Source organism: Sceloporus occidentalis, unplaced genomic scaffold (genome assembly GCF_023333645.1).
Source record: "Sceloporus occidentalis isolate IW3139 unplaced genomic scaffold, rSceOcc1.0.p SCAF_11, whole genome shotgun sequence".
Lineage (NCBI taxonomy): Eukaryota > Metazoa > Chordata > Lepidosauria > Squamata > Phrynosomatidae > Sceloporus > Sceloporus occidentalis.
In genome coordinates this window covers 5,687,930-5,711,980 of record NW_028316991.1, presented here as the reverse complement: position 1 = coordinate 5,711,980, position 24,051 = coordinate 5,687,930, and the positions used below count along the sequence as shown (strand labels likewise).

Here is a 24,051-nt window from a genome sequence, read left to right as displayed (position 1 = left end):
TGCTTTTACATAATGCGCTTACATATTGATGAAAATGTAGAGGCTCCTCAATGGCAATAATGGTGATCTTATTGACCTCCAGAAAATGTGAGACTAAGATGAATCAATATAAATCTAATAAACTAATTTATTCCCCCAAAAAAGTAGTAGCTTACATGTAAAATGTGCAACATCAATCATTCATAGCATAAGATCCAGCTAAACAAAGTAAATAAAAATAAATATAGAAAACAAGTCCTTGAAACTAGATCAGGCCATCAGTACCATACAACGCGTTTCGCCCTGAGATGGATTCCTATTCAAGTTAAAGGGGAATCGTTTTTATTTCGTTGACTCTTTCCATCTCCTTCATTTTACGGCACAATGTGTTGAAATTGTCCGTCAAGTCTTTTTCTTTTTTGCTGGCTTTTTTCTACAGGTAAATTACAGCGATCGACAAAACGGCAATGATTTCATGACCTGCTTGACTTTGTCGCCAATACAGATGACTTTCCATGGCATTGGCAGCTCTGTGGAAGCCAGCCACGACCAGGTACCCATCACTAGAATTTTTTTACTTTTTTTAACCTTTTAGGTTTAGTGCATTTTTAGCAATAGCACAAACCTGTCGTAAGCGGATTGTATTTAGGCCACATCAGTCATTGTTCAAGAACTGAACATCACATTGATTGCACATGACGTTATTTTTGTTTCTGGAGTACTGTTAAACTATGCATGTTTTGAAACATACTTGAAACAAACATAAATTCTGTGCTTAAACCATTAACCAGTCCGTCCGTTCACACTGGACTTTATAAGTACCCGTCTTATGTGACCTGGAGTTACCATAAAGGGGTGTCAGATAAATGCCCTTGTTGGCTAGTGGGCCAGTACATGCCACACACATTCATTCTAAATGCCCATTGTCTGTCATATCCTGGCCAATTTTAGTCTACAGGACAGTGTAACGTTCTTTGTTTTATGCTTTTGAAACATTATTATGTAATATTTGAATAGAAGACAATGGGAAGAGTGAGTCGTTTTCTGTAATGTTTAACCCCTTGATGACAATTGCCGGTCCGGGCACGTCACGGAAATTCATGTCGATAACGACAAATGACGTGCCAGGACCGGCACGTCATTAAACGGGTGCAGAAAGCGATCTATTTTCGCTTTCTGCACCGAAACGGCGTTGCTGTAATGCCTCGACCTCGAGGCATTCAGCAACGCCATTATCGGCACAAAGGGGCCATCTCTGGCCCCTCCCCGGGGCGTCAACATCCGCCATACTTTGTATGGCGGCGGACGCCCGTTTCAAAAGCGTTTAGGAGGCGATCAACGATCGCCTCCTAAACTTAAATGGTGTCGCTGGAATGCCTCGATCAGGAGGCATCCAGCGACACCAAACACTTACCTTTGGATGGGCTGTGACCGCTCCGGAGAGCGGTCACAGCCGCAGCTGCCGGTGATCTTCGCCATCTGCAAGATGGCGGCGGTCCGGGAAAATTCAATACAGAAACAATAAAGTCTAACAAGTTCGCTAGACGGTCTCCAGACCCTCTAGAGAACTCTGGCTCCACTTGCAGGTTGAATATAGGTACTGCATTCAACCATGCAAGTCAGTGGAGCTCAGCTTTCTAATCACAGTGTGATTAGAAAAAATAAATTAAAAATAAAATAAAATTAATAATAATTAGAAAAAAAAATAGTAAAAAAACAGTAAAATGTAAAAATTTCCCACTGATGTCACTATCAGGGGAACCTTCAAGTTGAAAAAAAATGTTAAAAAAAAGGCAAAAAAAAAATATATATATATAAAAAATATATTTTTGTGAGCAAGTCCTAAAATTAGCATATTAGCTTAAAACAATTCTCGCATGGAAAGAGTTAAAATACTGGCATATTAAATGCCCATGGGGTGTCTACTTTTAAAAAATGTATGATTTGATGGGGTAAATTGAATTGGCCGGGTTCAACAAGGTCCCAATTAACACGGGGGGAAGGATGGCCACACATCTAATTTCCAATTAGAAAAATGCACGCGTACCAAATGTGGCCTTTTAGTTCCCCCCAAAAATGACAAACCCATGCATGTGGGGTACCACTGTACTCAGGAGATGTTGCCGAACACATATTGGGGTGTCGTGTGACAGCGGCATATACCAGGAGCTGTAAATTCATACATAAAGTAGGTGTGTGTGGGAAAAATACACACACAAAAATACTACTGCAAACTTTAAAAAAAATGCTGGTGGTAAAATGTGTGCATGCAAAGAGTTAAAATACCAGCATTTAAAATACCCTGGGGTGTCTAGTTTTCAAAAATATATGGTTTTGTTGGGCATACTGAAATGGCCCGGCTCAAAGATGTACCAAATAGGGCACGGGCAGTGGATCCCCAAATGCCAAAGTTCAACATTGAAAAATGTGCATGCCCCAAATGTGGCTCTTTTGCCCCCGAACAGCCAGGCAAAATCATTCATGTGGGGTATCACTGCGCTCAGGAGATGTTGCTGAACACATATTGGGGTGTTTTGTGATAGTGACATATACGAGAACTTTTTAATTCATACCTGAAGTAAAATGTGTGTGACAAAACAAATGGAAAAAAATGACTATCACAAAGTTTGACAAAGACTGGTGGTAGATATGGTGCATGGAAAGAGTTAAAATACTAGCATTTGAAATACCCTGGGGTGTCTAGTTTTCAAAAATATATAGCTTTATTGGGCACACTGAAATGGCCCGGCTCAAAGATGTACCAAATAGGGCATGGGCAGTGGATCCCCAAATGCCAAAGTGCAACATTGAAAAATGTGCATGCCCCAAATGTGGCCCTTTTGCCCCCAAACAGCCAGGCAAAATCATTCATGTGAGGTATCGCTGTACTCAGGAGATGTTGCTAAACACATATTGGGGTGTTTTTTGATAGTGACATTTACCAGAACCTGTTTATTTATACCTAAAGTAAAATGTGTGTGAAAAAACAAATGCAAAAAAATTACTACCATAAAGTTTGACAAAGGCTGATGGTAGAATAAGTGCTTGGAAAGGGTTAAAATACCAGCATTTGGAATACCCTGGGCTGTCTAGTTTTCAAAAATATATGACTTGATGGGGTAAATTGCATTGGCCGGCTTCAAAGATACCCGAAATGGCACATGGGGGGAAGAATTACCAGATTTGGAAAAAATGGCTTTGAAATAGCAAAACGGTACCTGTACTTATTGCTCCATAACGTGCAGAAAAAAGCAAAAAAACATAAAAACATTGGGTATTTCTAAACTCAGGACAAATAGTAGAATCTATTTAGCAGGTTTTTTTATTACCTTTTATAGATGAGTAAAAGATTTTTCAACTAAAAGTTAGAAACAGTCATTTTTTTCAAAATTTTACACCATATTTTACACTTTTTTTAATAGTAAATAATATGATACAATCAAAACAATGTCATCTAAAGAAAGCCCTTCTTGTCCTGAAAAAAACAATATCTAATGTGTGTGGGTTCAGTAAACGGGAAAGAAGAAAATTACAGCTAAACACGAGCAGCGCAGAAATGTTAAAACGGCCATTGTCACGAAGGGTACAAAAAGTAAAATCAGCCTTTGTCACGAAGGGGTTAATTTTCTCCGAACCACACATGGGTGAAAACCCAGACATGACTGCTAATGAAAGTGTAGCACGTTCAACAGTTTTCTTCTACCTTGTACTAATGGGCACGCCAAGCTTGGATTGGTATAATTCAATACAACTCCACATGGTATAAGTGTCCAGATCCTTACTGGAAGACACAGCATTAGGGAGCCCAGGCATTCTGATTCATTTGGGTGGCTTTAGGCTTATTTGTGAGGCTTAAGTCTCATTTCTGTGTTAGCGGTAGTGACGCCAGCTGTTCCTTAATTATCATATTCCGGTGATTTTAACCCAAAATGGTGCAAATTATGTTAAACCGCAAAATATCTCTAGCAACTGGAGTCTTACCATTACCCATTATCCATAACGTTTGTAAAACTGGGGAGTTCGGACAGGGGATCTAGCCTGGCTGCCGTCCCCTCTACTGGGTATAGATAGGATTCAGTGATACTAGTTATATTTATAACGCTACCCACTAACTAGACGTTATTTCATCTCAAATGTAATTCAATGAAAATGTGCCCTGTGTCAGAGCAGCTCCCGAATAATGCTCTGTTCTCTTACCATTGCGGCCTCCCTCTTTAACTGAATTTCTTTGGCCGGGGGAGGGGGGGTGTAGTGTGCAGAAATATAAATTAAAAGGACATCTGTGTATAGTTTTTCTGCAACTTTAGTTCTAAAATTAAGCATGCCTGTTATACATGGGCGTTTATTATACCAGATGTTTGACGGTAGTTAACAAATGCCAGTCTGCCGTTTGAGCCGCTTCATTCCGCCTTTATGTGTTCTGTTGCTTTTTACACTGTTGTTACCGTTATTTTATTTATATAGCGCAGCACTCCTTCCATACTGTATAATAAATGGGTTTGTCAACACTAGAAAAGTGAGATATTGGATCTCAAAATTGGATCTGTAAAAGTATCATTCTTACTATATGTTCTGCGCTACACCCTTTTGAGGGTTCGGAAAATACGTATTTCGGTTACGCTTTTATTACTTTCAAAGCACATCATTTAAAAAAAGTAATAACCGTTAAAATTCAGGATGGGATTACATTTTGGGTTCTCCTGCAATGTACTTTGTAATGTTAGCCAAGTGATTATTTTTTGCTTGCTGTATCAAACTTTGCAGGACTACTTCATTTTCTCTAAGCATGTTATTACGTATATTCCACAGGCTTATTTTATCATCGTTGATGCTGTTCATGATTATGATGAACCAAAACGATATTTTGCAGTTTCCAAGACTTTAATTTGTTGTTGATACTCTTGTTTGGTCACAAAAGTTCATGTTGGTTTACATGTCCTAAAAATCTAAATTAAATCAATATTGATGTGATCACCCTTTGCCTTCAAAACAGATTATTCTAGAAGTCATGGATTTTGTAAGCATATAGTATGATTAAACAATTATACCAAACAGGTGCTAGTCATCATCAATGTAATATGTAGGTTTAAAATAGTCATACCATGGCAAGACTGAACACAGCAACAATACACTGCTTCAGCAAAGTCTCTCCAATGCAGAAATTTCAGGGCAGACAAGGGTTACCAGGTGTTCTTCCCAAGCTCTTTTAAAGAAACACAAAGAAATGGACAATGTTAAGGACCGTAGACACAGTGGTCGTCCAAGGATACGAAGTGCAGCAGATGAAAGGACCCATCTTGCTTGCTTCCTTTACAGAAGATGTCCAGAAGTGCCATCAGCATTGGCAGAAAACAGTGTGACCCTGGTGCACCCATCTATTGTCAGAAGAAGTCTGATCAGAAGTGGCCTTCATGGAAGACTTGCTGCCAAAACCCATATGTAGAAACAAGGCCAAAGCGATTCAACTATTCAAGAAAACACAGGAACTGGGCTAGAGGAAAATGGCAGCCGAGGCTCTGGACCGATGAGTCAAACTCTGAAATACTTGGCTGTAGAAGAAGGCAGTTTTTTCACCAAAGGGCTAGAGAGCAGTACAAGTGTGAAGTGTTTGCAGGCAGCAGAAAAGAATGGTGGAGATTCCTGGCAAGTCAGGGGCTGCAAGGAGTTGGGGATTGGACCATAATTAATGGTCTTCTCAATGCTGAGCGTACAAGCAGATACTTAACCGTCATTATTATTATTATTTATTTTATATAGCGCCATCAAATTCTGTAGCGCTGTGCAAAGGGTAGACAGGACATACCATGTATTATAACATAACAATTTGACTTACAGAAACAGGTGAGGCGGGTCACGGAGGCATCTGGCCCCAAGATTATTCTGCAGCATGACAATACAGTTAAAAGTCATTAAGGACTTTCAACAGTGTAAAGAGAACAAAGAGTCCTGTAAGTGATGGTGTGGCCGACGCAGAGCCCTGATCTCAACATCAAGTCTGTCTGGGATAACACGAAAATAGAGAAGTAACAGAGGCTGCCGAAATCCACAGAAGAACTTTGGTTAGCTCGCCAAGATGTTTGGAACAACCTACCTGCCGAGTTTCTTAAAAAAACAACTGTGTGCAACCAAAATATTGGTCACACCAAATATTCATTTATTTTCTGTTCACTCACTTTACATTTAGTTAAATTATTTTCACACTTAAAACTGTTTTTCACAAAAACATGATATGTCAATTTTGTATTAATTACCCACTGTTGGATGGCTTCTCTTGTTTGCTACTTTCTACACATACGTATGACCCAGACTCTTCGGGTGAAGCACCACTTCTCTGACTCTCCCAGTCAGTTTCCCCCTTCTTAGTACAGAGGAGTCGTGTTTATCCATCCATTTCCCTTCATACTCCCTGATTGCTTAAGGTTGTCTGGGGCTAGCAGTGTCCCCTCGCAGAGTCACTCCCCTAGGAGTGGGAGAGATCTAAGTAGCATGGACTGAATGGCTCTTATCTGCCATCAAATCCTGTGTTTCTATGTTGACCTGGGAACATAAAATTTGATGGCAGATAAGAACTTTAATCAGCCCTTGCTCTCATCTTAAATCAGGGGTGTCCAAGTTTTTTTCTGCAGTGTGCCACTTCACACTAAATTTTCACTGTGAGAAAATATGGCCTTTTAATAAAATATGCAGATTAAAATAAAGTAAACAACCTTTTCCTCTCACTGATTTCTGGGCCTAGAAAGTTTTGTGACTAAAAATTCAGGATTCTGGATAAGTAAAAATGAAATAGTTCTATTTATCCTAGGGATACACCGAAATGAAAATTCTGGACCAAAACCGAAAATTCAGGGTTCACTTAGCTGAAACCGAAAACAACCCCCCACCTTTAAAAATAATAAAAATCCCACACTTTTAATAAAAGTAAGTTACACACCAAAATTGTAAAAAAAATGTCATAACAATGATATATATATATATATATATATATATATATATATATATATATATATTCTGATTAACAGCAATCTCAGACATACCCAGATTCCAGCATGTACTGGTTGGCTGGGCATGATAGGAGTGTGATTGCTGTTAGCAATCAAACTCCTATCATGCCAAGTCATTCAGTACATGCTGGTAAGTGATGTGCAGACCCCATACTGCTGGCAGCATCAATACACAAGGGGGCCAGCTAGCCAGGTTTCAGCATGTACTGGCTGACTTGGCATGATAGGAGTGTGATTGCTAACAGCAATCACAGTCCCATCATGCCTAGGTTCCAGCACTTGCACAACCATGCTATCACACACACTCTTATTCATTAATTCACAGATTCATTCCCTCAATCACGTATACTCATTCAAACACCCACCGCCTTACCTGCACTGCAGCTCTCTCGAAGCCTCTCACAGACTTCAGCAGGGGGCGCGGCCTCCCTCTGCGTTCTCTCGTACTGCACAGAGGAAGCAGGACTGGAGCAGAGTCATGTGATGTCACGTACATTCACGTGACTCTGCTGGGTTCCGCTTCCTCTGTGCAGTACAAAAGACCCTTCCACAGGTAAGCAGCAGGGCTCTTGTGATCCCGGTTGCCCTGGCTGCCGATCTCACGCGGTCCGCACCTCGACGTGCTGCGGGCTGCATTTGGACTCCCCGCTCTTAAATTAAGGATAATTTTATGCCTATTGTATGCATGCTTACATACTTTTACTGTATTTGCCTCTCCACTACTGCTGGGAGGCTTTCCATTTACCTTCCTTCACGTTACATGTAAGCTCCAGACCCTCTAGTTTTACATTATCACCTTCTATCCGTGTGTACTTTTCTTAAATGTGTTTCTATTGTACCTTATCTGTCAATTATTTCCTCCAAGTTATACATATGAGGTTTCTTAGTCTTTCATGATTTTTATCCAGCAAGCCATTCACCTTTTTTGTAGCCTTCCTCTTAACTCTCTCTAATATGTCAGTATATTCTTCTGGATCTGTACACAATACTCTATTACAGGTGAGGTCTGACCAGAGATCTGTAAAGTGGCAGAACCACCTCATTCTTTCTGCTACTAATGCCACTATCTATACAACCCAGCACCCATGCTTACTTTTTCGGATACTTTGTAGCATTGCCTGCTTACCTAATAGTTCCTCTTTTCTGTTGTCACGGCAGAACAATGTCCCCGATGTTATATTTTCTTCTTGGAAATTTCTATGTCCCAAGTGCATTATTTCACATTTATAAACATTAAACTGCAGCTGTCAGGCTCTTGACCATGCTTCTGACTGAAGTAATTTGCTAAATTTGAGCAATATTGTGCATATTAAGGCACATAGCAGAGCTGACCACAAAATGTTTTTGACTTAATTGTGTATGTAATCTCGGAGGATAGCTCCATATAGGGACTGATCTGTTTTTCCAATATTACTGGAGTAGTAATGTTTGGTCAATATAAAGATAAAATGCATGGACCATAAAAAAATAACTGTGCGTAGTGCTGGGTGCATGTTTTAAGCTACGTAATTTTATTTGAGCGAGCTACCATTGTAATTTTATCCTTCTTCATGCTGTTTTGCGATGTTCTTGTTTATTGTTGAATGAAGGCAAAGCTGTCGAAATGGCTTTGATAGGTTTGTTTTGGTTCCATGGATAATACTGGGGCTTTTTTTTTAGCGCTCTGCCTCATTAAGTTAGATTGTGCTCTTTTGTTTGTGTCTTCAGAAGCGTTAAATGAGTTGTTTACATTTCGCATTCTACACACAAAAATGTCTTTGGTACGGCTTATACAGATTGGAAAGGCTGGATCTTACTTTGGGAATTTAATCCATTTTAGTCAACATGGAAACACAGTTATGGGACTATTATTGGCAAACACTTTGGTGTCCAATATACAGGATTTGGCAGTCTGTGGCACTTCTCATGGTCCATCACCATCAGCCAGACCTAATTTCAGAGGCTCATATACAACTTATTGTACGTATGGTACAAGTTACTCAAACAATATGTGGGGGTCCCCGTGTAAAGTAAAATATCAGGAGACCAGTTTGATTGCAACAGATTGAAGAGATCTCTGAGCTGCCAAAAGCTTATGCAATTCTACATCTTTGGCCCAAGGAAAGGTATGAACTTCAGCTATAGACTCCATAATTGCCTCAAAACCCAAACAATATTGTATTATTGCTGCTCTGTGTCAACACCCATGCAACAAAGACAAGGCTATTGATATTTGTTGCGGGTTATACCATATAGCCCCCCCATGCATACGTTTTCAAATTTAAAGCAAATAGCGAGAAAGATAAGTATAGAATTAAGGTCTCTCTAAGCACCCCCAGGTTCTCCCTTTTTTATCATTATCCAATAGAGTTTATTACTCCAAGCAACGATACATTTTTACAAAAGTCATTTGCAGGCAATTCCTGTTTTGGGAGGCTAAGGTTCTAAATGCTCTCGATCAGCGTACCCATAATTATTGGGATCAATTAAGACATTTGTCTGTTTTGAGCCATTCGACTGGTTATTGAAGATGGATGGTATTGTTTTTTTAAGCCTAACTCCAAAGAGTTCTGAGAAATGACTAGTGAAATCCGATACGAAGTGCTTTGTGTACCTCTGCTCCTTGAAATATCAATTAGGTGGTAAACCTGTCTTTATTGATGTCGCAGATAAACCAGTACAGAGCCACGTTATTAGATGCAGGGAGACAGGCGCAGCAGAATCTCTTTAATGTCAGCCAGCAATGCGGAAGAGTTTTTGACGTGGGATTAGAAATCTGATCAAGTCGAACCAAATTTACGTTGCAGAACGACTTGAAGCCTTGTGGCATTTGGAAGTCATTACGTTTATAGGACATACAACATATTTCTGAAGTTTTACAAGGTCATATTTCTAGTTTAGCCGTGTAAATATTAATCTTAATTACAGGAGAAATAAGGCATGGACACCTGTGGTAATAGCTACAGGATCTGAATACTGGGTTTTTTTTCTTCATTTTTTTAAATCTATTATGCATATGGTATGTTTGTGCAAGTACCACTAAAGTAGCCCCCCCAAAAATGTTCCTGGTTAGGTAAAGAAAAACTAAACTATAAACTGTCCAGGTAGTGCAGCGTTATAGTGTTAAAGGCATTTTTAATGTACTTTATCTGCTGTAGCTTCTCGTTTTAGGCTATCAAGTGAGATTTGGGGGTTCAGTAACCCTAAAACCCACCCTGCTTTATTTCGGAACTGTTTTTAATTCTGTGTCGTAAAGCTTCATTAGTCACCTAGCTCCGCTAGAGGCATTGTATTCATTTGACAAACTCTGATGAGAAAAGACTCCTGATGTGTTCAGCAGACCGATTAGCGCATTACACATAACGAGCTTATTGAAATCCGTTCTGACATACTGGAAACTCCATTAGGAGCTGTTTACTTAATGGTGTTGGCCATTGTTGGCCTTCCTCTGAAGTGGTGGTACCATACTATATAACTATCTCCATTAATATCATTTTTTCTATTGATAGGGTCTTTTTTTATATATATTCCCCATTTATTTTAGATTAATGAACTGTGATTCGACTGTTTTCTTTGAAATATAAAAATTGCAGCCAACACCAGCGTTACTTACGTGGTGTGACATCCTTATGATGGAAACTCATTACACATTATATAATAGGATCCACTTGGGATCAGCTCCCGGTAAATTAGTTGATGTGCTTTTATCAGCATGATGAGCCCGGTTTTTATATTTTATAAAACATAAAATACCCCTAGTGTTGCATTATCAAATAATTAACCTTTGTAATCCCATGTGGATTTGGATAGAATTTTGGCAGCTAGTGCCGGGTTGTAACGTTAAAGTCAAATGAATCACTGTTGTGATTCCTTAAAGGCATTCACTGATGTAAAAATGAGACCCGTTTGAATATGCTCCATTCATTAAACCAGGGGTTGCAGTTAAGTTGTAGAGAATGCAAACATGTCATCTCGTGGACTTCACAATGCGTTATGAAGGTTCAACCACCTGCAGGAAAGACTGCGCTGGCCCCGCAGAATGCGTAGTCAATATGGTGAGACTTTACTGATTAAACTACGCATTATATAGCGCCATTTCTGCCCAAGTCAAAGGTTGATTCATTGTAAGGCTTGTGGAAATTTAAAAGGTTTCATCCCCCCACCATAGTGAATACCCACTCGTCTTTACAATAATTAGGTTTTGTTTTATTTTTTTTATTTGGGGCTTATGATGCACAATTATAATTGATGATAAATGCATATGATTTGTAGAACATATTGGTCATACCGGTTTTCTGGATTTGCTTCAAGGTCAGACAAGGTCACTATGTCTTATGCAAGGTCAACCTAGTTATGAGGGAGTTGTGATGTTCATCATTCTGTAATGTGTTATAGACTGGTGCAAATGGACCAAAAATCTATCCTTATTCGAGGGTTACCTGGTACGTTTACAAACTATTTCCAGAAGACATAAGGACTCTAGGAATCTCCATTAAATCAGTACTTGCTGAAATGTTCAATTTCTGCTACAACCATGGAGTTTTGGTCTGCGCAGCTCCACTGAACTCGCTGAAAAAACTTGAGGACATTATGATGTCATTTGAAAGATCCAGCTGCCTGTGTATGAAAGCAGCTGTTACATGCATGTTTGCCCGTGTAACTTCCTCCGTACTACACAGCTTAACCTATTTATTGCCTATTCCTCTGTGTAGATATTTGTTAAAATATTACAGAACTCTCCCGAAATGCCTGCAAGTCTCATATAATGCCCAACTAATAAAACTCTGTACAACTGAGGTGCATTTTAAATGTGGCAAGAATAAAATCGCAAGTAGGTATAAAGGTTTAAAACATTGTTTGGATATTTAAAAATGCATTGCCGTGTTTCTTATAAAACAAAAAGTGTATTTTCCGGGCTGCTCACCGCCACACTCTTCACTCTCACAATTCTGAACACACCCCTGGGGACGGGTGCTTGGGGTCCACGGCGCCTATCCAAAGAAGCACGATGAAGTATACAGACATCCCGATTCTTTGGCACTTTATTCAATAAAATAATACTTGACTTTTACATTTGGAGTGCGGAACCTGCATGCTTCTTTGCACACCTGATAATTACGAAGCAGTAGATGTCTGTGTCAGCTTCATATGGGCCCACCGGGGCAACAAGAAGCCTTGGTAGGAGAGGCAAGCAGCAGCCTACCTGTAGTACCGCTACATACCACATACTACACGTGCCCTTCAAGCACTTTTATTCTAATCCTGTGATTGCTATATCATCTTTTTACAGATGACTAATTTATCTGTATGATCATGAGCATGATCATACTCTCATATTCTTATTCCCATGTTTTTTTTTTCTTTAATAAAAAGTCAGACATTTCCACCTTGTTTTCCCAACTTCAAGGAACTCAGAATGTTTTGTGGGTATGAATGTGTCACAGAGCTCCATAGCAATAAACCCCTCAATAGTATATACACACACCACAACAGTACATCTTTATGACTAGGTTTGTGTAAATCATATTTTTGATCTCGCTGTTTCCTGCTTAGCCATCACTGCCCTAGTGGCATCTCCATCACAAAGAAATTCTAGGTTTTTCTAGCACCGCTGCTGACTGTATTCATCTTTGGGAACCTAACTTCGTGAACAGGATTGGCCCTTGGTTTGCTTAACATGCGGTGTATATATGCATGGATTTTGTTAGTACTTTTTGACAGCATGTTCTACAGCATTATTACAGAATGGAGAGTATAACCTTATGGATGAGCTCACGTGTGTTGATGTCCCTGACCACAGCAGCTTACAATCGACAGATGCTTAATCATCAAAGTAAATTAATGTTGATTTAGATATAATTGCATCTTAGCATAGATAGTATAATTGGAGGTAGTCTGCAGTACAGTGTGAAGCCCTAATCAAGCCCTCCTGTCTAAAGTTTGTAATGGACAAATCGGCATGACATGGCAGCCCACACCTGTTGGGTACGTACACGCTGTTTATAATCAGCAACCAGTCTCCCGCACAGAGAAACCTTCCAAGCTCTGTTTGATGTTTTCTCAACATTTGAAGACGTTAATTGAGCAGGGCATCCCACTGGCTTTGTCAGTGTTTCTTAATCAGCAGCTGTTATAATCCGTTGGGTCCAGCACGACATGTTTGGGAAGGGAAGCCTGTTTGAGACTGTGACGGTGGCAGAGTAAATATAGCCCTGTCCGTGACAAACTGGTGGCAGTGTAAATATGGCACTGATCTCCTGCTGCATTGGGAATTGACTCCAGTTCACTCAGTGACTCCTGTGATTGCCTGAGATGTCATCTCCTCACTAAAGAGGTCAATCAATTTCACCTTCTCTGTAATGAAGGTGATACGCGCGGCCCTATTTTATTTATCATTCGTTGGTATTAGGTTGTAGCCAAAACTCTAGCCTACTAGCTGCTGGATTGTAAGTGCAACAATCTTATATCTATCTCTTGTGGTAAGCACTGCTGTGAGGCTGTTTGTTGCATTTTTAAATGTTTTTAAGTTATATATATTGAGTATTTTAGTCCAGTCAGTGTGTGATTAATATTGTAAAAAATCTGCCACATTAAATGTTTTATTATTATTATTATTATTATTATTACATTAATATATATTTTAGATCAAACCTACAAAAAAAAACCAATTACCTTTAGGAGAAGCTGCAGTTCTCTGCCTCCTCCATAGTCCCACATTTGGCACCGTTGACCATTTGGCTGCTTGAAGCAGAAGTGTGGCAAGAAAGTATTCCCACTGAAATCAATAGGAGCACCTTTGGGGGATCTTGTCTAGACCACCGCAAACCCCGATGAGCCAGGCCTGGAGCTAACTGGCAGTATATCCGCCAAAAAATAAAGGTATCGCTCAGCTCTCCTATGCATTAAAGTGCATTCATGACTGGAGTGTGTCCCTTTAGCATAGATTCGGACGGGTTGTTTGTATTAAATACGACGCTGATCTGCGGCATCTAACAATTTGTTCATTATCTGTTTTGCTATAAATGAAAGTGCTTCGGCTAAAACATTACCAATGAAGAGAGCATAAATATAGTCTGCATCCTGTTCAAACAAAAACATTTTATTTTGATATTGTTACCTCCTTATACTCTCTCCCTATTGCAAAGTGTGTTATGTATGGTAGGCCCCTCGTTTCTGAATCCAACCACAAGGGTGTGTATACTGGGAACATGTGAATGTGTGCGGCCATTGCCTGTATGCATCTAAGAGACGTGGAGCTGCCACCTGCCAGATAAGTGTATGAAACACGCCGATTCCTAGAAGAGAGGAAGAAGTTTGCCTACATAATATTCATCTTGTTTTTATCATTGTGTTTTGTATAGTATTTATACATTGGAAAAGAAAAATGGCAGCAGATAAAATGATCCAACTTTATTCTAGCCTTTGTAGTAAAGCATTTCAGCCAGGCTGGCTCTAGAAAAAGCCTTTGTGTGAGTGTGTGTGTGTGTGTGTGTATATATATATATATATATAATAGCAAAGCCTTTTCTTATATAGAAAATAATATATGTTGTGGCCAGTTGCCAGGAATTGTCAGCGCTTGAGTGTTTCAATGAACAAATTTGTTCCTTAGTATATAGATTTCATGGAACATATTAAAATGTGTTAAAACTGCTAAACAGTTTAGAAATACTAATCAATTATTTAATCTGTGGTTTGGAAACAACTTTTATTGAAGGTGTTTGGTTATACAACTCTCATAACCTTGAGCCAATTGCTGGGTGAGCTTAAGAGGAGCTGCATTACATCAACAGCTAGGTGTCCATAGCTCCCCAACTGCTATTAGACTGTTACAGTCTTCCTGGCGCTACTGAAGTGTGTACCTGCCAAGGTAGCACTTTTCTTCCATCTGTCCCATTAACAGGTTGAATTGCTTAATGTAAAAATTGGCAAAATATATAATTCTCCAATTTGGCAGAACTTCCGTGTGTATTGCTATATACTCATTAGCTTACACCACCCTTCTTGACTTTTTTTTCCCAGTATTATCAGATTTCATTATATGGGAAGAATTATCTGATGAGCTCTTTCCCCGGCACATCAGCATTAAGTCTGTCTGGAATTTGGGCTCCCTTCACTTTACAGGGAGAATATTGTATAAATCAAGCTATTGAGTTTCAGTGGGAGGCACTGTTCTGCACAGCATCCATTTGTCAAGTTGATTGCACGTCAGTGGAGTAGCATTAGCTCGTCTTTGAACAGAAATGAAATGTAAAACTCTCTGTCTTCTGCCTTAGCATCCCTGTCGCCCCCACCAACCCCAGAACTCCTAAAGAAAGGACTCTTAGAATAACAAGGTGATCCAACAGAATAATCACTCACTCAAGCTGTCCATCATTTGTTTTGTTTAGGAAATAACTTTCAAGTTAGCGGAGCAGAAAATGAGTGAAAATTAGCAAAAGGTTATGGAACTTGTAGATGGAGCCAGCTTGGTGGCCCTCCAATGCGGATTTAGGATGTATAGAGCTGTTGGTGATCATAGATGGTATGATCAATGGTATTGGTTTAGAACAATCCGAGTAAATAAAAGTCCATTTGGAAACGTAATGTTTTGAGGAAACATCTAAAATATATTATTTGTTTATAGTACAGTGTTCAGTCAACTGGTTTTTATCTAAAGTTAAAGGGTCCTGGGTACCAAGGGAGCCTCCATATTCTACAGTTTTAAGTTACCAGTATATCTTATACCGTATTTGCTCGATTATAAGACAAGGTTTTTTTCAGAGCAAATGCTCTGAAAAATACCCCTCGTCTTCTAATCGGGGTCGTCTTCTAATCAGACCTCAAATAGAGGTCTGATTATGAGACTAAGATCCAGATCCCCCGCACCGCTGCAGGGGACCTGGATCCTCCTGTCCCCCCCCCCCACACACACACACACACTTACTGGTGCTTCCTGCTGTATTGCCGGGGCAGCGGGCCGGTGCGGGGAACTCTGATCTCTGACAGCCGGGGAAGGTATCCGCGACGGACGCAGACAAACCCCCGCTGCCAACTCCACCTCCTTCCGGCTGCAGCGGAAGGAGACGTCAACCCGCTGCCCCGGCAATACAGCAGGAAATTGGAAGCACCGGTAAGTGTGTGTGTGTCGTGTGTGTGTGTGTTAAATGGGGGCATAGGGCATTTCTGGAATGCCTTATACCCCTATATGCCACTCTGGCACTTAGGGGGTTAAAAGGCATATTATGGGGCAGAGTGGCATATAGGGAGGTATAAGGCATTTCAGGAGGCAGAGTGGCGTTAAGGGGGCATTTAATAGAGCACTCTGCCTCCTGAAATGCCTTATACCTCCCTATATGCCACTCTGCCCCATAATATGCCTTTTAACCCCCTAAATGCCAGAGTGGCATATAGGGGTATAAGGCATTTCTGGAGGCAGAGTGCTCTATACAATGCCTTTTAACTTCCTTAATGCCACTCTGCCTCCTGGAATGCCTTATACCTCCCTATATGCCACTCTGCCCCATAATATGCATTTTAACCCCCTAAATGCCAGAATGGGATATAGGGGTATAAGGCATTTCTGGAGGCAGAGTGGCACATAGGGGGTCAAAAGGCATACCATGGGGCACAGTGGCATATAGAGGGTTAAAAGGCATATCATGGGCCACAGTGCCATATTGGTGTGGCAAGCCTGGGGCAGATGTGCGTAACTGGGGGGCAGGTTGGAAAATACAAGGAAATAAAAACAAAAAAAAATATTTTTCTCAATCATTGCTTTTATTTAAAAAAAATTTTTACATGAATTAACATTTACTGGTAAAACTTTTTTCCTTTAGGGTCGTCTTATATTCAGGCTTTTTCTTTTTTTTCCTAAGTTAATATTCAGATTTTGGGGGGTCGTCTTATAATCGAGCAAATATGGTATATTTTTGAAGAAAGCTATTAACAAATAGTGGTTATTTTTTGAAAGCTTGATTGGGCTAATTCTTTTGTGTAAACATGTTTTTGTTACTTTCGCTTCCTCTACTTGTTACCTTTAATTATTATAAAGTGTACTTATCTTTTAAAAAAAAAAATAGGAGATGCTTATGAAATTCTTCACAGGCTAGACAGTAAGGTCTGACAGCCCTGTTTCTGGGAAAACATGACCACCTGGCATTTCATGCAGAATCCCCCCATTTCAGTTCAGTGGTGAGTCTCCTCCATGGTCATCTAGTCAATGCCTTTTTCAGCATGGACCATAATCTCTTGCATCCTATATAGGCAATACAATGCAGTTTGTAGGAAATTATATCATATTCTGACCCTCGGCACTGTTAGGAGGTAACAAAGAGACGTGTCCAGGAAGCAGATACCAGCTTTCATTTACGTGCGGCATCAGCAGAAGCCTAGGTCAAAATATCCCCTTGATCATGAGAAACTCTTCTATGAGTCCCATAAATGTGCAATTTACTATTTTAATGACTGCCTTTCCAACATCTAGATTCCTGTACAGAGCCTAAATGTGTGCATACTGAGAAAAAACAAGAAAAATATGCATGTGATATAAGTTTATGATATACTGGCCATTTTACCTGCCCAGAGATACAATGCCTGCAGCTTGTTATATCCACTTCCCTACTCACACTAAATTAGTGGTATTGAAGTTTCCTTCCCGCAAAAGAGTTGACAGTATAAATTCACAAAGCTTAATTTTGTGCAGAAAGGTAAACTGAATGATCATGTGCAGCGTTGAGAGATAACAGGAAAAAAACACTGAATTCCTCTAGAACAAGGGCAAGCCATCAAGTAGCTCCGACTGGGTTTAATTTGCATTACAGATTATGTTGGCTACTTTTTCCTCTGATTTATACAGCCACATTTTTTTTGCAATAAGACGATTACTTTCAACAATCATAGCTGGCATCTATCCTGCATCTAGCCTTATGCTTCTTGGTAGCCTTAATGGGTCTACTCTTAGTTTGCCAGCAGGTAGTTGAGTTGAGTTGGGTGGCGTAATGCTGAGCTTTCACCTGCCGTGGCACTTTTTTAATACTGTTTGCGCTTCCAAGGCTGTGTGTGGATCTTTGACTACACATATTGTCTTTGTTGGTTTCTCCAGTTTTTGACCTTGGCCATTCCTTTTGACCCCCCATGTGCTTAGCTTGCTTGGCCCTTTGACATGTTTGGAAATGTAAAAAAAAAAGTTTATCCCTAGGACTTGCTCCCCTGAGAGAAGCATCTAAGTCCTAGTGGTCATGGTACCTGGAAGCTCAACTGAATGGTAATGTGACTGTTAAAGGCCTTCTCTCTCAGGGCTCTCCATAGTTTTTTCAGACTAAGGGTTCATGAGGGAGACATTTCTTTTTACTGCCTTCAAATGTGTGCCAAGGCATGGCGACAACACCTGACAAATCAATCTCAATGTCATAGATGAACCAGCAAGCTGAGGTAAAATCCTAACACTAAATCTGTCACATGGTGGGCAGCGGCTGCAGGTGAACTAAACAATGTTATTTGGTAAGACCCTGCTTCTTAGCGGGGTGAAAGTGTGAGTGAGGTGAACGGTTTGTTTTACTGATGCCTGAAAAGAAAAAAGTAAAACAGAACACCTGGCTATGGTTATACTGCTGTTGTTACCTTCTATGGGGCCAAAGGAGAGATTTACATCCTCCCTCTCTTTACGAAGTGCAGTGACTTTCCCCAATGTTTTCTTCTTGGAACTTCAAATATAGTGTTATCCGTGTGATTAGTCGTTTGTGATTGTTTTTGATATTGAGAACCAGGCTTTTTTCCCTTACAATAAAACTGAATGACCTTTATGAAAGCTTCCTTGTTGCAGTATTGAAGCCACCAGATGATCTCACCATTCACTGGGACCACAAATGTTTTTTTTTTTATATATAAACCACAGATACCAAGGTTGTCTATTCTTACAGATCATCGCTACCTTAGCACCCTCTTCTGCTTGGCATCTCCACCTTACCTTAGCAGTAAAATTCTTGCTCACTTCTACATCATTGTAAACTAAGCATTAAACATGGAGAACTGCTGCAGGCAACCTGTTACCTCTTAAGTCTCCATATTAACACCCCTTTGCTAAGCATTCTGTTTTTGATGTAATTTCATTGAAGTTTATAGAAACCTAGATTAAGTTTAGTTTCTGTCAGCTGTCATCATTTTGCTTGCTTCATACTGCTTGTCAAACGAATTATATGCAAATAGTAGGGCACCATCAGTGGTGAACTTAAAGGCTTCCAAATCCAATAGGTGCACAACCAGTCAAGCTATCTAACTTAAGCATATTTTACACATGTGCAACCATACCATTATATAGGAGAACATATTAACGCTGTTCAGAGACAAATCGGGAAAAAACTACCCTGCTGACCAACATCTGTAGACAAGTCCACTTCATATGGAACTATAAGCGCACAGGGCCAAATCAAGCCAACCCAAGGAATTATTAGGATTCACTGTACAATTGTAGAAAAATTAGCTGCTCCCAGTGAGCTTTACCATACATATTTTACTAACTCTTGCTTTTCCTTGGTATTTTTTGAGCATAGTACTATATGCCCTTTTGAAGAAAACTGGAAAGATAGATCTCTGTCTTTGTCAAATGCAAAACCTAAAATATAAGCTAAAATTTCCACTCTCAACAACACATTTGCAGCTCATATAATTTAAACATTCGGACATTATTTTATTTCTCTTCCTCTTTTTATTCCTTTTCTTTTGTATTCACTATTTAGCCAAAGCTGAATACAATACAAAATCACTGCCTCTGTCGTAAAATGTTTTTAATCTTTTAAAATTGTGGAACGGCTCCCGATCCAGCAATTAAAAGATTAATTACTTGAATAAAACCATTTCTGACGACGTAAGGATTCCTTGTCAACCAATTAAGGCTTTTCGCTGTGCACATTAATTATATAAACATGACCAGCTGGCCGCATAACAGTAAATATTTTGGTTATATTAGAATAATACGCGGCTCTGTTCTAGACCATTGCTGTGCTTAACTGTAAGAAATGCTTTATTGTTTTCTTGTGGCTGCCTTAGACTGGATGCTGCCATAGAAAGTCAACTGGAGCGGTGGGACAAGGGGGTGGTTTGTCCACGTAGATCAATCTTGATAGTTTATTTTTCCTATCAATGGTTTTGATAGCCTTTCAAGGCACAACATTCCTCGTTTCCTCTGCTGAATGATGACTTCTTGCAATGAATTTGATGGAAAGTTGGTCTTTATAGCAAGCAATGTTGAAATAATTGATATTGATAGTGTTTTCAGTTTCATTTTATTTTCTGGGAATTAACTGACCTTTATAATGCGAGATACTGAATCTCTAATAAATTAGTAAGGATGTCCTTGACCGTGTTTACTTGTATCTGGAAATACCCCAACGTCAACTTCCATAAAAATGTTTTTCCCTTTCTTATGATAGCATTTGGTTATATTGCATTAATACCCTAGACGTTCCTTGATGGATGTAGTTATGTATTTACCACAGAAGGCAAATAATGTAATGTATTCAGACACACGGTTTGTAAATACATGCTGATTACTTACAGGAATTCCCCAAAGGTTCCACTAGAATGGCATCAAACAATAAAAAATAAAAAAAAGCCACGTGAAGCTTTCTTGATAACTTCACTGTACATCTGCCCTTCAGAAGTGGTGATCATTCAGTATAATCTGTGGATAATCTAATGGGTTTCTGAATTTAGTGTTGAGAAATTAAAAATAGTTACAATTCTGTGAAATTGCAGTTAAAATTCCACAGCTAAAAAAAATCATAGCAATTATAACACACTTTCTCTTAAAAAAAAAAAAAAAAAAAAAAATGTACGATAGAAGAGAATGTTAAGTAAAATGTTGCAAAAAAAAATGTAATTTGTCCATGATATGAGTTCTAAATAGAATTAGTGTTTTTAAATAAATGGTCTCACTTTTGGGGTTTATTAACTTAGGTTATTGGACCTGTTTTGGTCCTTGTCTCTTCTGCTGCAAGTTTCTTGTTTCTTCGTATATACAGTGGGGCAAAAAAGTATTTAGTCAGCCACCAATTGTGCAAGTTCTCCCACTTAAAAAGATGAGAGAGGCCTGTAATTTTCACCATAGGTACACTTCAACTATGAGAAACAGAATGGGGGGAAAGAATACAGGAAATCACATTGTAGGATTTCTAATGAATTCATTGGTAAATTCCTCTGTAAAATAAGTATTTGGTCACCTACAAACAAGCAAGATATCTGGCTCTCACAGACCTGTAACATCTTCTTTAAGAGTCTCCTCTGTCCTCCACTCGTTACCTGTATTAATGGCACCTGTTTTAACTTATCATCAGTATAAAAGACACCTGTCCACAACCCCAAAGCTGTCGAAGGACACCAGAAACAAAATTGTAGACCTGCACCAGGCTGGGAAGACTGAATCTGCAATAAGCAAGCAGCTTGGTGTGAAGAAATCAACTGTGGGAGCAATTATTCGAAAAATGGAAGACATACAGGACCACTGATAATCTCCCTCGATCTTTGGCTCCACGCAAGATCTCACCCCGTGGTGTCAAAATGATTACAAGAACGGTGAGCAAAAATCCCAGAACCACACAGGGGGACCTAGTGAATGACCTGCAGAGAGCTGGGTCCAAAGTAACAAAGGCTACCATCAGTAACACACTACAGCGCCAGGGACTCAAATCATGCAGTGCCAGACGTGTCCCCCTGCTTAAGCCAGTACATGTCCGGGCCCGTCTGAAGTTTGCTAGAGAGCATTTGGATGATCCAGAAGAGGATTGGGCGAATGTCATATGGTCAGATGAAACCAAGGTAGAACTTTTTGGTAGAAACTCAACTCGTCGTGTTTGGAGGAGAAAGAATGCTGAGTTGCATCCAAAGAACACCATATCTACGGTGAAGCATGGGGGTGGAAACATCATGCTTTGGGGCTGTTTTTCTGCAAAGGGGCCAGGACGACTGATCCGTGTAAAGGAAAGAATGAATGAGGCCATGTATCGTGAGATTTTGAGTGAAAACCTCCTTCCATCAGCAAGGGCATTGAAGATGAAATGTGGCTGGGTCTTTCAGCATGACAATGATCCCAAACACACCGCCCGGGCAACGAAGGAGTGGCTTCGTAAGAAGCATTTCAAGGTCCTGGAGTGGCCTAGCCAGTCTCCAGATCTCAACCCCATAGAAAACCTTTGGAGGGAGTTGAAAGTCCGTGTTGCCCAGCGACAGCCCCAAAACATCACTGCTCTAGAGGAGATCTGCATGGAGGAATGGTCCAAAACGTTTGACCTCTGCCATTACCAACAAAGGGTATATAACAAAGTATTGATATGAACTTTTGTTATTGACCAAATACTTATTTCCCACCATAATTTGCAAATAAATTCTTTAAAAATCAGACAATGTGATTTATGGCCTTTGTAGTCTCATTCTGTCTCTCATAGTTGAAGTGTACCTATGGTGAAAATTACAGGCCTCTCTCATCTTTGTAAGTGGGAAAACTTGCACAATTGGTGGCTGACTAAATACTTTTTTGCCCCACTGTATGCTCTCTGTGGAGTCCTCAGGGTTTAATGGACAGGTGCGAAGAATGGACAAGAATCCCAGGTTGGTCCACAAGTCCCCAGCCACAAATCCAGATTTAGCTGGGTGCATTAGAGGGCTGGTACAGGACAATCTTTTACCAGATTTGTTCTAAAGGTTTAGTGCGTGTTGACCATGATCCTAAGTGAGACTTTTTGCAAGGTGTGATATTTGATTGAGAGGCATCAACTTTGCGGTTTCTTTCAGATTACTAAATTTAGGAAGGAAAATAGTAATACATTTTAGATAACAGCAATATCCTTTGAGGAACCTTGGCTTCTGCTGGTATCTATGTGGAGAGTAGTCCACGGCCCTACTTTACTTGCTTTTAAAGTCACGTTTTCTAAGCGTTTCATTTGCCAGCTTTTTCCTTCAGAGCTATTAGAAAGCCTCACAACGAAGACTTTATCCAATAATTTTGTTTACAGGTATCCCAACGGGAAAGTGTCTTTGATATCCTGGGTTCCACTGGATTATACACTCATTTTACCTACAGCTCTGTGATGCATTTCTGTCTGATAGTTTTTTTTTTTCCCCAGATCAAAAGAAAAAAAATGAATTTTAAAGGCAGGTTTTTATTATTAGCTAAACATGCATCATTTTGATTATTATTATGGATAACAATAATTGCCGAGCAGACTAAATAACCTGGAAATGCATGGAATTCTAAGCTAGAGGTTTCTATGCTCACCTCTGAAAACTTTACATGCTGGCAAGCGTAACTTTGTGTTTTTGCGAGAGAGCCACCTGCCCCAATTGTCACAACGTCATTACAATAAAAATGCGGTTAACAATATAGACCTTTGATTTATTTTCCCTTGACCACCCCAAACGTTTTTCTGTTTGGAGCATTACTAATCTTTTTCTAAATTAGATTTTTCTTTCCCCGGGGATATTTGTGGTTGCTTAATAAGGCTTTTGTTGTGTTCATCCAGCAGGAATGTGTGAGTTGTCTGAAGTGATAGGCATTCATGTGTAGCCAGACACCCACATGATCTAATGGTTTCTGGTCTTTTCAAGTTTAATTTCGGCACAGACTTGGAGGAGTCAGTCTTCCACCTAGGTCCCTGACGGTAGGAAGGAAGAAAGCAGATGTGCTAATTGAATTTGCATATACAAATGATGTGTCCTAGATTTGGTTAACTTTGTGTCTTGGTTTGCAAACATCCATTATTACTGCACATCTATAAACTTCACCAGTCTTTTTTTATGAGACTGTAGTGATTTTAGTACACTGCGGGGTGTACAAAATTGCTTTCCCCAGCCTAAATATAAAAAATTTGTGTTTTATGAAATTCCTGAGTCTATTGCTAATGTATGTAAATAATTGTGTAAAGAGGTGGGCACATCACCCGTTTTTTCCAGGACATACCCTCATTTCACGTGTTTCTAGCCAGCACGTATGAAGTGATACCCTGCAGCAAGTGGCATGCAGTTCCATTCCATGAGCGATGTCAAGTTTTCTTGATTCATCCTTTCAGGTCATCACATACTGTGGAGAACGCAATTTTAGAATTAGGATAAGAAAATGCTA

General features: G+C 39.7%; 1 protein-coding gene across 1 annotated transcript in view; it reads left to right on the top strand.

The window, feature by feature from the left end:
• Positions 1-24,051, top strand: part of LOC149305478 (double-stranded RNA-binding protein Staufen homolog 2-like) — a 95,109-nt gene that overhangs the window by 57,431 nt on the left and 13,627 nt on the right. The window contains exon 12 of the mRNA XM_089477375.1: positions 419-532. Within this exon, the coding sequence (XP_089333501.1) occupies positions 419-532 (114 nt within the window). The remainder of the gene's footprint in view (positions 1-418; positions 533-24,051) is intronic.